The sequence below is a fragment of the Falco naumanni genome, chromosome Z (genome assembly GCF_017639655.2).
Source record: "Falco naumanni isolate bFalNau1 chromosome Z, bFalNau1.pat, whole genome shotgun sequence".
Lineage (NCBI taxonomy): Eukaryota > Metazoa > Chordata > Aves > Falconiformes > Falconidae > Falco > Falco naumanni.
Window position 1 is genome coordinate 71,609,545 of NC_054080.1, and position 15,179 is coordinate 71,624,723.

Genomic DNA, 15,179 nt, shown 5'->3' on the forward strand with positions numbered 1-15,179 from the left:
TTCCTGGTGGCTGAAACCACTGCTGGTCTTTATTTAGAAGCAAACGTGTACATATGGAACATTCTGTCACAGTTACTAAGGAAATAGTTTATAGTGCATCATTCCAGAACTGTTTACAGTAATGTGGTGGGTTGACCCTGGCAGAATGCCAGGTGCCCACCAAAGCCACTCTACCACTCCCCCATGTCAACTGGGTAGGAGGGAGAACATACAACAAAAAGGTTACGGGTCAAGATAAGGTCAGGGGGATCACTCAGCAATTACTGTCACAGGCAAAACAGACTCTACTTGGGGAAATTAGTTCAGTTTATTACCATTCAAATCAGAGCAGGATAATGAGAAATAAAATTAAAACTTTAAAAACACCTTCGCGCCCCCCCTTCTCCCCCCTTCTCTCAGAGCTCAACTTCACACATTTCTCTGCCTCTCCCTCTAACCAGTGCAGGGGGGTGGGGAACAGGGGTTGCGGTCAGTCCATCACGTCTTTCTGCTGCTCCTTCTTCCTCACACTCTGCCCCTTCCCTAGCATGGAGTCCCTTCCACAAGAGACGGTTCTCCGTGAACTTTTCCAGCGTGAGTCTTTCTCACAGGAGGTAGTTTTCACAAACTGCTGCAGCATGGGTACCTTCCATGGGTGTAGTCCTTCAGGAATATACTGCTCTGGCCTGGCTCCTCTGCAGGGTCACAAGTCCTGCCAGCAAACCTGCTTCAGCATGGACTTCCCACAGGTCACAGCTTCCTTTGGGCCTCCACCTGCCTTCAATGTGGGGTCCTCCCTGGGCTGCGGGTGGATATGTGCTGCAGTGGTATCCTCCATGGCTGAGGGGGACAGCCTGCATCACCATGGTCTTCAGCATGGGCTGCAGGGGAATCCGCTCTGCGCCTCCTGCTCTCCTTTTCACTGACATTGGTGTCTGCACACTTTTGCTCTCACATGTTCACACAACTCTCTCCTGCTGTGATTTGTGTTGCACAGATTTAGAATTGTGAATTTAGAAATGTGGAACTTTGGCAGGAAAGTTTTGATACTGTATTTCAGAACACTGTTGCATAGATTGCAGGATTTTTATGCAGAATTTTTCTTAAATGAACCTGTCACTATTTGACCAAGCAACATCCAAGTCATGTTCCTTGTGTTTGACCTCTCAATTGTTTCACACTTCTTTTTTGGCATTTTGATGCAATTAAGTTTTCAAAACTATAAAAAAGCTTGTACCATTTTTTTTCTTCTGTTGTTGTTTAGCTCATTAAATAATAATAGACAAAATCAGTGAGTTGTCATTAGTGTGAGAAAGAGTAAAAAAGTATAATACTGGCAGGGAGCTGGATTTGGGTTGTTTTTTTTTTTTTTTTAAACTGGCTTTTTCTTCAGAAGAAAATGGTAATTATAATGATAGTAATTATGTTGAACAAAAGCACCAGAAAGCTTTAAGTTGCACTGATAATATTTTCAGTTCCTTCCCTTCCATTTAAATATAAGAATGTATGAACAGAAAGCTTAAATTTAGTGCAGCATTCTGCAGTAGTATGTGATCAAGCAGTTATCAGGGAACTGTTTCATAGTGGTGGTGCCAATCACATGAGGTATGTTTAAGCAGCAAAAAACATTTATAGAACTGTTTTATTCTTTGAACTAGAAATACTTTGAACTAGAAATACTAGAAATAGAATTCCAAGATCTTAAAATCCTATGGGATTTTTGGTTAAATTATTTTTTTAGAATTTCTCTGTACATTTACTAATCTTACAATTTAACCTCCAAAGTGCTCTGTCATAAAATAACATCTCATGGGTACTTCACATGATTCAAATCTCCTGAGGAGAAGTCAAAGAATTTGATAGATTCACGTACTTTCAAAATTTGTTTCTGTAACTCAGTGTTCTTACTTGCATTTCTTTATAGAAGACCATTTACATTGAGTGTGGGTTTTTACTGAAAGCAAATTATAGGAAACGTTTTTGTTAATTATTCTTACCATTCCTGATCTGCCTTGTCAGATGAGTATTCTGATAAATGTATAATAACTTTCTATTTTGTCTTTCATTGTGTTGTCAGTGATAAATTACAGAATCTTTCTGAATTGCTACTGTAAAATGATAAATGCTGTTTGTGGAGTGCTTCCAAAAAACAGTGCTCTTCTGCTTTTTAGTTTTGAAGGTTTCATGTAGGGAGATTTTGATATGTGAAAACACGGATACACCTTTTTTGAAAAATAGGTGAAACTCACAGGGTATTTCACTTGGTCAAAGTTGTGGGATGAAAGGAAGGATGAAGAGCAAAAGGGATGCTTTTCTGGATTACCTTGGCGTTTTTTGCTTTCTGGCATTTGTGGGCACACTGATAGAGTAGTAATAATTGTTAATTTTTGTTTTGTTTGAATAAAGTGATTTTGTGAAAGCCATGTTTTTTATTTGGGGACCTTGGTTTTGGTCAGCACTCTGCATTGTTTCATACTCTGAAAAACCATAAGTGCTGGTATGGTTTAAAATTAGATGTGACCAAATTCAAAGACTTTTATTTGTTTTAAGATAATACAAACTAAAAACACTCCTATTTTATGAGGATTTTTGTTAATGAGGAAAAAAGGTAGACTTACCTCCTCATTTTTAGACTTCTTTTTTTTTTTTGCTCAGGTTGGGCTTTTTTTCTGTTGCCCGTATTTCATTATTATCTTTCTGCCCCTGTGAACTGTCATTTGTATTACTTCCTATCTTTTCCTGGAAAACTTCTTACATGCTGTTGCTGAACTCTTTAGCTATAAAGAGCAGGAAACATACTAATGATAGTCTTGTCACCCCCTGGAGGTGGGGGGGGAAGAGAAGTTACAAGAAATACTTTGTCCAATTGAAGCTAGCTAGCTCGACTCATGTTTACTGCAGAATGTTGATCTACTGTGACATCTCACAACACTTATCAACTTTAAACTTTTCAATATTTTCTGTGAACAGTGGTAGACGTTACTAATTTCAGAGTAGAAGAAAAGGTATCAATAGGGCTTATTCTTCAGTACTAGAAATTCTGAAAGATAAAATTATCTGTATAATTGTAGTACAAGACTGAGGCCTATGGATGTATGAAAACTTGTATCAAGAAAATTCTTTAAATTTGCTTTGGAATTGTTGGGCATTCCGTTCTTGAGCCACGTTTATTTACTTGAGATAGAGCAGTGGTACCCTAGTTGGATAACAGTTACCAAATATTGATGATAGTATTTCTTTTTCCTATTAGACGAGCAAGTGCTGCACTCAACTGCTTAAAACGTTTTCATGAGATGAAGAAAAGAGGACCTAAACCTTACAGCCTCCATTTAGATCATATTATTCAGAAAGCCATCTCAACGCACCAAAAAAGGGATCAGTACCGTGTGCAAAAAGACATCTTTATTTTAAAGGTATTATTATTATTGATCTTTCAAAACTGAATTTGACTTTGTATTTTGGAGGCTTAGATCCTGCTGCCCAAACTTCACTCTCGTCTAGTTCAGAGCAATTCATGTGATTTCTTTGTAGTATTTTTTCATTTAATTTGTCATGTACGTACTTGTGGATACTGTATGGTATTTGTAGAAATGGAAGAGTGAATTTTTAATAATTTTTAATACTTTTTAGGACCAGTTACGATCTCTTATTATGAGATTCTTAATGCAGTACTATAACCATGCAATTTGCTTTCAAGTGCAAGTTACGGTGGAGCATAACTCTTAGAATGATTGTTAGATGAACAGTAAGTATATCATGACACAACTGAAAAAAATTATGCAAGGAATCTTACTGTAGCTTTTCATGTCTGTATTTCAGGATACAGAAGAAGCACTTCTAATGAATCTTAGAGACAGCCAAGTTCTCAATCATAAAGAGAACCTTGACTGGAATTGGAATCTGATAGGGACCATACTGAAGGTGAGCTTAAAAAGGGTGTGATATTCTTCTTATGAAATTGTTTGAACAAAGTCTCTGTTTCACATGTGAGCTTTGACTTTCTAATATTAATTCCATGGTACCTCCCATAATCTGTTTTATTTCAGAAAATTAGGATCTTGCGGGTTTAATAAGTGGTGCTGTAGTTTCTTTGAATACAGCCCTCACACTATATGCAAAAATACAGTTAAATTCACAATTTTTTTAATAAGCATGTATTAAAACTTATATAAATTTATTTTTATAGAAATAGACTTTACAGAATTAGCTGTAATGACTTTAATGCTGCTAATACATTAGACTTCAGTCCAGACTAAACAAGGATACTGCCTTGTTCAGTTTCATAGCAAATATTTTTATATAATGTGAGCTGATAAGTCTGGAGTTTACAGATCAAATTTCAGATGCTTAGACTGAGCTACATATGAAAACTTCAGTAGTATGTAGTCTCATTGTATGTTTTGAACTAATACAAATACTCCCACAGCATCAAGTTCATTACAAAATTAACCTGTTTTTACAAAATAAAGGAAATACCTTTGACAGGGAGGTCATGCTCTCAAATATATTTAATGCACGACTTTTAAGAAAGCCTCTCTTCTTAAGCAGAAAAATTACTTTCTTTAAGAAAAACTTGGGTCAGTACTGTCCTCAAACCAAAGTATCTCCTGCGATGCTGTGCATCGAAACCATCCTTCACCCAAATTAATGTTTTCTTGCTGTCTTCTTTACTGTGTTGTTATAAAGATAGTGAAAGTACAAAAAAGTTCAATGGTGACAATCAGAATCAAGATATTTTTAAGTTATTATTAAAGAAACTTAAATATTTCTGTGCATTTTCTCAAGGACTGATAAACTTGAGAGAGCAAGCATCTGTGTGGTATAAAGAGCTGAATATATATATATATGACAGTAGCATTGCTCCACCAGATTTCACTGTTTACAGGCTTTTCACTGGAATTACTGGATGTACTGGATTACTAGGTGTTTATGATTATTAATCATAGGTATTTTTACCTTTCCTTTAGTATTAAAGTGCTGTGATTGAGAGACGGGACACAACTTGATGCAAGCAAATGTCACTTCAATTAGGCTAATGTCATGATTATATACACACAAACAATTGTTACATCTTATTCTGATAGGTTCAAAAACTTGCTTATTCTATAACTATGTGGCAACTCATGCGAAGATCTCACACTAGCTGTTTAGGAATTCAGCAATAGTTAAAGACAACAACGTCTGTAGTTCTTGCACCACGTCCTTGAGAAAGCTGACAAACAGACCAACTTACTCCTTGTGTAGTCTCAACTTGATACTTAGTCCCTGTTTCTATACCCTTCAGTAGTTTCTCATGTCCCTTATGACCAGGGCTTGTGGCCTACAAGCTCAAGCACATTCCTTTCAGCTAACTGATTGTTACTTATGGTCCTGCTTCCCAGGTCCCCTCCTGCATTAAAGATATTATCAAGACACTTTTTCAGATTCTCACTGTTAATTAGTCTAAGTAGTAGGAAGCTTTATGGAGTTGACCACTAAGGTGGTGTGTGATTTTATTTTTAATTATTATTATTTATTTTTACCTGAAATTTAAGTCAAACTGTAGGTTTCCATGCTATCTCGGACCTCCCCAGTACTTTCTAATGTCCTGTCAAGCAGTTGCTAATATCTCAAAATCGGAGAATTGTCTTTCAGAATGAGAAGGCTATGTGTTTTCTGGTTTAATTCTAACCACTTCCCTTCCTGTTAAACTGCACAACAGCAGCATAAACTAAGATAATGTTATCACAGTGATTCATCTTTAGTCCTCCAATGAGCAGGATCCAGATTCCAGTGTGGTTGCTCACCTCCCTCTTGTTTCTGTTGCACCTTTTTAGCTGTGAAGCATCAGCTTTCTAACCACCTCACTACTTGCATCTCATGTGCTCCGTTACTGCCTTTTATATTTGCTTAGCTTGCTGTCTAAGCTGCTAAAAGAGCAGCAAAAGTGGTGGTGGTCAGGATGGAGGACTTGCAACTTCGTTGTTGACAGCAGAGCTTCATACTTTATCTGGCACTGTTAGTGTAGTCAGTTTTACTAGTCATCAACTAGTGTACTGTATGTCTCAGTGCTAGTGTACCAGTTGGAAATGCAGAAGTGTACTGCTTAGGTCGGAAAGAAGAATGATGCATTCATTTCCATCCCTTTCAAGAAATAACTTACTAGTAGCAACGGAAATAAATCTGAGACCATCAAAACGACAGGCAGCTGTAAAAACAGGGGAAAACATAATAGGAAGAAAGGATAGGTCCAGAAGAGGGTATTATGTTTTCATGTGGTCCTTCTTAAAGTATCTTATGAATTATCAACAGAAGACTTTAAAATACCATTTTAAGAAGCAGTGTTTAAGTGAGCTATAACAGAGTAATGATTATTTTTAAAACAAATTGATGAATTGGTGAAAACAACAAAACAATTACTTCCCCACCACAGCAAAACCTGTTATTTGCAGAGAAGAAACTGAGCAATAAAGTGTATTTTTTGTTACCTTTTCATAGTGCTGTTTTCATTAGAATTGTGGCCTTGTACACATAGCATGTGACTGATGTTCCCTGTCCTTCTCTAGAAAAAAATCAAACAGTTCTTGGAGGAAGAAGTGTGGGCTTTTAAATAAAATAAGGTTTTTCATACATAACATTAAATGCAAGAAAAATTACACTGCTAATTATGAGGTAAATGTAGCTAAATGAGTAAATTTTGGTGACTAATCAAGGACTGATGTACAGGTTTCATATAATGCTATATTTGCTGTTTTTCTAGTGGCCAAATGTAAATCTAAGGAACTATAAAGATGAGCAGTTGCACAGGTATGTAAAAATTATGTAAGACTTAATTGAAAAAAAGAAATTTGGAAAAACTTTGTAAATATTGAAATAAACTATCCCTTGGATATGTCACATTTTTAAAATTGAATCTATAGATCAGCAGCAAAAATGAAAATTTAGGTAATTAGATTACAATATTTGCTTTAAACAGGTCTTTTAAGATTTAGTGCTTTCTTTTCTATGCACAGATACTTGATATATTTATTCGCTTAACAAGAGTCATACTAGCTTTGCAAACACCCTATTTCATTTTAAAGCTTAAAGTATTACCTCTTCAGTATTTCATACATTAGTGTTTGATGTCAGCACTTGACAAATTTTGACAGAATAGGTCTACAGTTGTAGTTACAGTTACAGCTTTCATCAAAACCAGAGGAAGTTATTTCAAATTGCAATTAATGGCAATGGAAGCATGTGGGACTTGCAGAAAAAACCCAAAAAACTTAGTACTGCTCTAGTTCTTTTTATGTCTGTTGGCATTAAGACAGTTCTATTACTTTTGTGCATGTTTTGTAATGGCGTTACTAATTAATTCTGGGATGTACCCTCTAACATGCATTTCTGACATTGATTTGGTTAAATTATTTTGAAGAGTAGTTCTGCATTTGTAGGCATGGAAAGGTACTTCTGCATAACTTTGTGGAAAAAGCTAAAGCTAAAACATATGCTGAAAAGCTCATGCTACTCCATTTTAAATTTTTACTAAAAAGTAGTCAAGTTACTTTATATAGTGTTCCCAGCATAAGTGGTAGTCCTGTTGTAAAAAAAAAAAAAAAAAAAAAAAAAAAAAAAAAAGCCATGACTTAATTTTGCATTTGTATTTTTGGAGGTTTTTTCTTCCCCAGGTGTTAATTGCCAATCCGTACCTTGTGGTAAAGGATTATTTTTCGAATCTAGTAGTTTATAACATTGCTTCTGTAAAGCAGTATCTGCAGGCTGGGCTGTGGTGCCCATACCCACGCCTCTGCCTACCTACCTACGACAGTGTTTCTGTTCCCTGGTTTTGTGCTGCACTCAAGCATTGTTCAGTGCCTAAATAATGTAATTCCAGATAGCTTGAGACAATCTATGATTGAGTTGGTCTAAAATTTCTACACTCATTGATCCTTTCTGCAGGATTGTGGGTTAGATGCTTTAAAATGCTGTTGCTGTTGTTTAATTAAAACTGATCAAGCCCTAAATCTCTCCAGTTTCACTGCTAAATTTCATAAATTTACAGCCACTTTGTTTTTAAGTGTAAAGTACATTGATTTGTCCTTCCATAAGTTGATTTTTTTTTATTGTTAGTGTTATTTTATTTTATTGTTAGTGGTGATCTTAACAGCTGTTAAAATGAAATTCCAGATATAATCACTTTATTTCATAGAGCTACAATTAATGAGATGTGTGTATACACATGTACATACATACATATATCCATGCTTAATAACCAGAATAATATACATTTAATTTGACAAAATCTAAAGAAACCTTTGGATTTACTTTGTAATTGGTTCTGTATTTAGAACTGGGGCTAGTGGCTTACTCTCACTTTTTGTAACTAAAGCACTGCACCTTTACTTAAGTTTTCTTAATGCTTGACATAGCTACCTTGAGACAGAGCATTTTGTGTTACGTTAAAGCACATATAGGTGTTTATTTTTTGACAAAGAATTGGTGAGTGGAAGCTCTTTGCTGAAGTTTTATTCCTGCGATGCAAAACTGAAACTATATTTCTCACCATGATTTCAGGAAGTCTTGAGTGAGAGTCTGTGTTTGTAATCACTGTTATGCTTCAGAAATGCTTAAATGAGGTTAATGAAAATAACAATTGCTGAATAAATACAGCCTTTTCCTGCCAGAACACAAAAATGTGTTTTTCAAAGTAATGTTGACTGTCATAGCTGCAGAAAACTCATGTCACAGATTCTTTTTTAGCTCTTTGGTAGTCTAGGTAGTTTTGCCTTTGAAATTCACCACAGGATAAATTACAGCAGAATAAATTATAAGCGTGAGAATGAGAAGAAAGCTATGGCTTCTAAGAGCATAGAGATTTTGAGTGCCTTTGCTTATTTTAAGTCCTGGCTTAGAAAACCTTTTATAACACACATCTCTGAAATCACGTCTGCATAGACTCACTACTGCTATCTACTACTGTTTTAATAACTTTGGAAAATTTATTGCAAATAAGCTAATTTAGTCCTATCTTTCCTACCAGCGTAATTTGGTACTATGAGACTGTCCTTGCATGCTGAAAAATAGCAAACTTTTTTATTTTCCATAGGTTTGTAAGGAGATTGCTATATTTTTACAAGCCTAGCAGTAAACTGTACGCCAACCTGGATCTGGACTATACCAAGGCTAAACAGCTCACTGTGGTGGGTTGTCAATTCACTGAATTTCTTCTTGAATCAGAAGAGGTAAGAAATGTTATTCTGCAGGACTGGAGAATGAGTAATGCTGCTGTATGCCACTTAGAGGGGGAAAAACCTTAATTTTGGTAAAGACTTCTGTAAGACTTTGGATGTTAAAACTAAAATGATCGGTATAATTAAGAACTATAACTTAAAGTTTTGAATTGTCCAAATGAGAGTGAGGAGTACTGTTGTGTTTAAGTCAAAGTTTTATTAAATATGGCATTTTTAAAAGCAACGTTGGGTTTGGAGTTGTTTTGATTTTTGCTATGTGTATCTTTCCTTTCTTCTTGAATGCTAACTTTCATGCCTGAGGCCAGAGGAAATTGTCATTGAACAAACATTTTCCTGGAAAGAACAGAATTGGTCCCAAGATGTCTCCAAGCTAAACTCCTTTTATTTGCCTTGAACCTTCTTCTTTAGTCTGAATTGTGTTTGCTAGCCAGCATTTCTATTTTGTATCTGTATTGTGTTTATGCATTTTAAGAAATTTTAAATTATGGATTTCAGTAAAGAGAGACCCAGTTCTCTTACTAGTAAATGCCATTACTTTTGTTTTATTAGGATGGACAAGGTTACCTGGAGGAATTGGTTAAAGATATTGTACACTGGCTCAATTCTTCATCAGGGATGAAACCTGAACGTAGTCTTCAAAATAATGGGCTACTAAATACCCTTAGCCAGCACTACTTTCTGTTTTTTGGTACTCTTTCTTGTCACCCTCATGGAGTGAAAATGCTTGAAAAATGTAACGTGTTTCAGTGGTGAGTGGTTTTATTCTGTTTGAATTGTGCTTATCGTTACAATAGTTATAAAAATAATGAACTATGCATGAGGACCACCATCTGTAAAGCTGTGAGTCAGTCAAAAGAACTTTAGAAGTTTTCAAGTAAAGATCCCCAGTTTTGTGGGGGTTTGGTGTGTTTTTTTAAGAAAGGGTCTTATAGTCTGTCACTACTGATGATATATGGGTGATTGTGCCACAAAATAGCTTACTTTTTTCTTGTCTGCACCTTTCTGGCAGAAATCAGCATCAGGAAACATGGTACTGTCCTGAAAAGACAGGAAAAAAAATACCCCTCCCCCCAACAATACAAAACAAACAAAAAACCCTAACCCAAACAAACAAAGAACTCCCCACAAAACACCAAAAACAGGCAGGGATCATCCTGTTTGAGAAATGTGATGATGCCTGTTGTACCTAAGCTTCAGTCCAATATACTTGGGTAACGCTGTGAAGTTCAAAATTCTGTTTGGGTACAAATGGACATACTTCCTTAAGGAGTGAATTGGCTTGTGGCTAATACTGAGGTGTTTTAAGTATAGTAAACTTTAAGTAAAAATTTAGGTGTTATGATGTACTGTCTTTTTTCAGTTGAATTGTTTTTATTGAGTTTTAAAATTCAAGTATTTTACTGGTTTCAGAGAACTTGATTTACAATAAAATTTATACAGTTAGTAGGACTAACCTTATGGCAAGCTTTATACATGGAATGTTTTACCATGAGGAATTGCTTAGAGCTTCACAAACAGTGTTTTTGTACTCATAATCACTAATTAAAGTATAATGACAATGTTATTGGAGCAATTATAAAAAGGGTTGGTTTGGGGGTTTTCCCCTTGCATTAATTATAAAAAGGGTTGATTTGGGGTTTTTCCGCTTGCAGTTTAGCATATTTTTTGGTCCCCATTGACTCTTTAACAGCTGTAACAGTTGAAGGTTAACTCTGATTCATATGAGAACTTACTTTGTGATCTGTGTTGATAGAAATGAAAGTCTAATTCAAAATACTTGCATTTGATTGGTTGAATAAATAGGTTTGAGTGGGTTCAATTACTGATTTTTATTTTCTTTTCTTTCCTTTCCCACAACCCCACCTCCCACCCCCCAGTCTTCTTAATCTTTGTTCTTTGAAGAACCAGGATCACTTGTTAAAATTGACTGTTTCTAGTTTGGACTACAGCAGAGATGGGTTAGCAAGAGTCATCCTTTCTAAAATCCTGACAGCAGCTACTGATGTAAGTTCAGTTCAATTTATGTTTATTGTTATTTGCCACTAAACATTTATTTTGTTATTCAAGGTGTATGACTTCATTTTTAAACTATTATATATCCAGAAAGGTTTTTATTTTTATATTTAGAGAGATGAAACTCCTACTTTACGTAGCTTTTGAATTTGCTGTGAACTTCACAGCATATATTGTGTTTGTGCTCATGAAACTAAGTCATTCAGAAAGAGCTTTCTCTCATGCATAAAGAGGGTTAAAGTCTTCAAATACATAAACCAAGTGTAACGTTATTGTCTAGGTCAGTGGACATCCTATATGAATTGAGAAAGCATTGTTTTCACAAACAGAAATAATGTATTTCTAGCAGTAATAAACAGGTTAACCTGCCAGTGGTAGATACTGCTTTGATAATGATTGGTGTTACTGTGATGGAATGGAGTAGAAGCTATAGCTCCTGGAATGAGAGGGTGGTTCGGAAACAGGCATTGGAATTTGTACTTTTGAATCTAAGAAGCTGAGCAGATACCAAACATGGAGTTATGTAGACTTGAGGGAGGAAGCTCTTGAACTTCTAAGAAAAGAGAAATGAATCATGTGTAACATAGTAGACAAGCATTGATGTCAGGGAAATGACAATTCATAAGTTGAAATCTAACTAGGGAAGAACTCGTATTACTTCAGGGAGAGGTATTCCTCTGTCTCCTGGATAAGGCAGAATATATTCTAGAGTGTATACAAGAAGGGATAAGCTAGATGCTAGCTTTAGATGTCTCGCTGTCTTTTGGAAGAGGAGAGGGAAAGAAAGAAATTGAGGATATTTCTCTGAGACTATCAAAGATAAGATGATTCTTACAAGTAAAGAATGGAGTCTGAAGGTAATGAAGATAGTTGGGGTTCAAGGAATGGCTCATTGAAAGAAGAGGCTGAAGCTCCCTACTGAGTAATTTTAAGTGATGACTCTGATAACCTTTCTCTAAAGTTATTGTATGCCTAGTCTGAGCAAGAAAACAAATCAATATGTTGTGAGGACATATGTCTGTGTCTTTATTAGACTTCTATGCTGTTAATAACTGTCAGTTAAGAGCAGTCTAGACTGTGGAACTTAATTTAGCTTTTCTATTGAGATTTTTGTGTCAATGGGTACTGCCCCCTCCATCACCTCCCAGCTTCATAAAAGGGGGCCATACATGGGGGAAGAGCACACCAGCATTTCAAATGCTAGTTAACAAAGAAGTCGAGACATGCTGTCACAACCTCCTTCATAAAATATACAGTTAGACTAATAATTTGAGGCGTTTTATTATGAATTAGTGTTTGTGGTTTAGATTTTGGGAAGGATTTCTTGATTCTGATAACCTATAGTATGAAGACTTAAATTCTGTTTTAAGAGAGATTCTTCCAAATGTTTTCAAGCATCCAGTACTTACACCAGAAGCTTTATGTAGGTAAGAATAGGTTGATCTCCTTCTAAATGTTCTATAAAGACCTACTTTTGTACTTTTTTTTTTATCTTAGCAGGGAGGAAGAACAAAACAGAATTCATTCAACACTGATACCCATATCACTCACTAGCTGTTAGCAGGCTGGCTGGAAGTGGGGTGCAGATACTGTCTGAACATACTGTCTCAAGTATATACAAAGCCAGAAAGCAGTTGAAAGCTACTGCTGCTCTTAGTGATGATAACTAAAAATAGTTTCCACCTATTTGTAAATCAGCTTAATGAACAATGGGTAGTAAACGCTTCCCGTACTTTAGATGTGAATAGGTTAGACATCACTCTCCAGCACCTTAGAAATTAGGAAAGCTTGTAGAACCCCCAGGTTTACCCATTTTAATTCTGATCTGTTTGGGATTGTGAAAAGTATTAGATTGCGATCTGATTGCTGGCATTACCTTGACTGTTTAATGCCAGAGCTTGACAGATGTCAAAGTAAAACTCTGGAGAAAGCTAAGAGATATTCTACAGGCTTAAGAGTTTAAGAACGCAAATTTTGGATTTCAAACCTAAATAATCAGTTTTAAAGTTGAGATCTTTTCTTTCTGATACACTGATACCTTCTCACATCAATGATGTTTTAAAGTCTCAGCCTACATTAGTAGCCTATGGCTGCTGAGGTCTAATACTTCCATTTCCCAGTCTCATTGAGGTATGGGTCTAGCAATATTGTCTAGTGAAATGGCAGAGATTAGGTAACTGTCTATTTTTCACAGTCTCCTGAAATCTGGAAGAACAGAAACTAGTAGAACTTCTCAAATGCCGGGCATTGACTTGCTCTGTAAGTCTAACCTTTCCCATATGTGCACAGTCAGTAGTCCTTACTGTCAGTGTTAGGTGTGCATTCAGGTATAGCAGGTATCTAGCCATGTCAGTCTTCAGGCAAGTTCATTGGTGACATCTGTTGAGACTTAAATTTTGCTGTTTAGAGTTCAATGTTGCACTGGATAAGACTGTACCCTGATTTTTATGTGCTGCAATACCATGAGAATTCCTTCGGTATTTTCTTTTTTAAAAAAAGAATTTAGAACACATTTAAGAAATAGGAAAAATAATTAAATCTTATTTGTTCATCACAAATGTAAATGAATCTTTTGCTATCACGATACTAAAACAAAGATGATGTACTGTTCGAACCTAAACAGAGCGTGACTTCCTTTGTGAAACATACTGAACGCTGAGAGATAGATAAAACTATTTCAAGTTGTTTTTTTTCCTGAATTAGTTGATCTGCTTGGAATTCTTAGAATTCATAGGGAAGTATTTTGTGACTCTCCTCTTCTAGATAAAATACACAAACAGAATGGACTGTCTCAGCCATTAGAAATGGGTCTACATTTGCATCAACCACAGATGATTTCATACGTGTATAAAAGTTATTTACTTCCTTAAATTCTTTTCCTGTTTTACCATTTGCCCAATCCCATACATTCTTACAGTGGAAATGGAAGTGATAGGATTTTGAAGAGAAAATTTCACTAAATACTACTTGACAAAAAGGCATAATGTTGACCTGTCCAAGAACCTTTTGGCCATCCTTCGTTTACACAGTATTGCCAGTATCATATCTTGGACAAAATGCTGTCTTCAGTCTTTCTGGTGTTTATGCTCCCAATAGAAGATCAAAGGTGTGAAAAGCTAATCCAGAGGATAAAACTTCTTGATTATTCAGTATTAACTGTATCCTTAGTAGTATAAGTGGTATTTTTGAGCAACTGCAGTTGGCAAAACTACGGGTCTCTTCCCGAAATTCACATACTCCTGTGAGGTGGAAATAGCTTTTCCTCTTGGAACTGACATCTATCTGAAAGAACATGGAAATACGGGAACTTACAGGTATTTGCATGGGCAGCTCCACTGACTGAGGAGTAATTTGGAAGTACCTCTGCTTAGAGTATGGGGAATGTTAGGGGAAGGTATCTGCCATTTTGTGGGGTTTACAGTCTGGAATTCTGAAATAGCAGCATTGTCGACAGCAAAAGAAAATGTACTCCTCCATCTTCAGCAGGCATGACAGGAAAAAATTAAAGCTTAGCACAGTTTATACCACTCACTGCACTGTCCCATAAGGAGAATATATTTTTAAATACTACCAGAACTGACGTTCTGTCACCTTGGACAAGTAAGTGAATCTTAAGATTAAAAATGAACATGCAGTTCAATTCAAATAAGGCACTTGCCCTTCCACCTTCCCTTTTCAAAGGCTTCTGATGAGGACCTCATAGGATGAGTGGAGCCTGTATAGTAGGGCTCTGAAAGGGTTTGTATTAATTAATAACCCAGAAGACAAAATGTGATTTTGATTCTGTATGCTGCCTCTGGCTTCTAAATTCTGTTTGAAAGCAATAATAATGTGTGGGACTGGGCATAACTTCTGAAGAGCTGTGTTTTCTGAGGGAGGAAGACTGTCTCCAGTAAAGCTTCTTCCCTTCAGAAATTTTAATTCCCTGAGACATTTGTTAATGAGATACCTATCTGTTTATTTCAAAAGCTGAAA

The 15,179-nt window shown here is 35.9% G+C and overlaps 1 protein-coding gene across 1 annotated transcript in view; it reads left to right on the forward strand.

Annotated features, from left to right (window-relative positions):
• Positions 1-15,179, forward strand: part of RICTOR (RPTOR independent companion of MTOR complex 2) — a 90,591-nt gene that overhangs the window by 48,007 nt on the left and 27,405 nt on the right. Inside the window, exons 17-22 of the mRNA XM_040580780.1 lie at positions 3,230-3,392; positions 3,799-3,900; positions 6,719-6,765; positions 9,047-9,182; positions 9,741-9,940; positions 11,069-11,195. Of these exons, the coding sequence (XP_040436714.1) occupies positions 3,230-3,392; positions 3,799-3,900; positions 6,719-6,765; positions 9,047-9,182; positions 9,741-9,940; positions 11,069-11,195 (775 nt within the window). The remainder of the gene's footprint in view (positions 1-3,229; positions 3,393-3,798; positions 3,901-6,718; positions 6,766-9,046; positions 9,183-9,740; positions 9,941-11,068; positions 11,196-15,179) is intronic.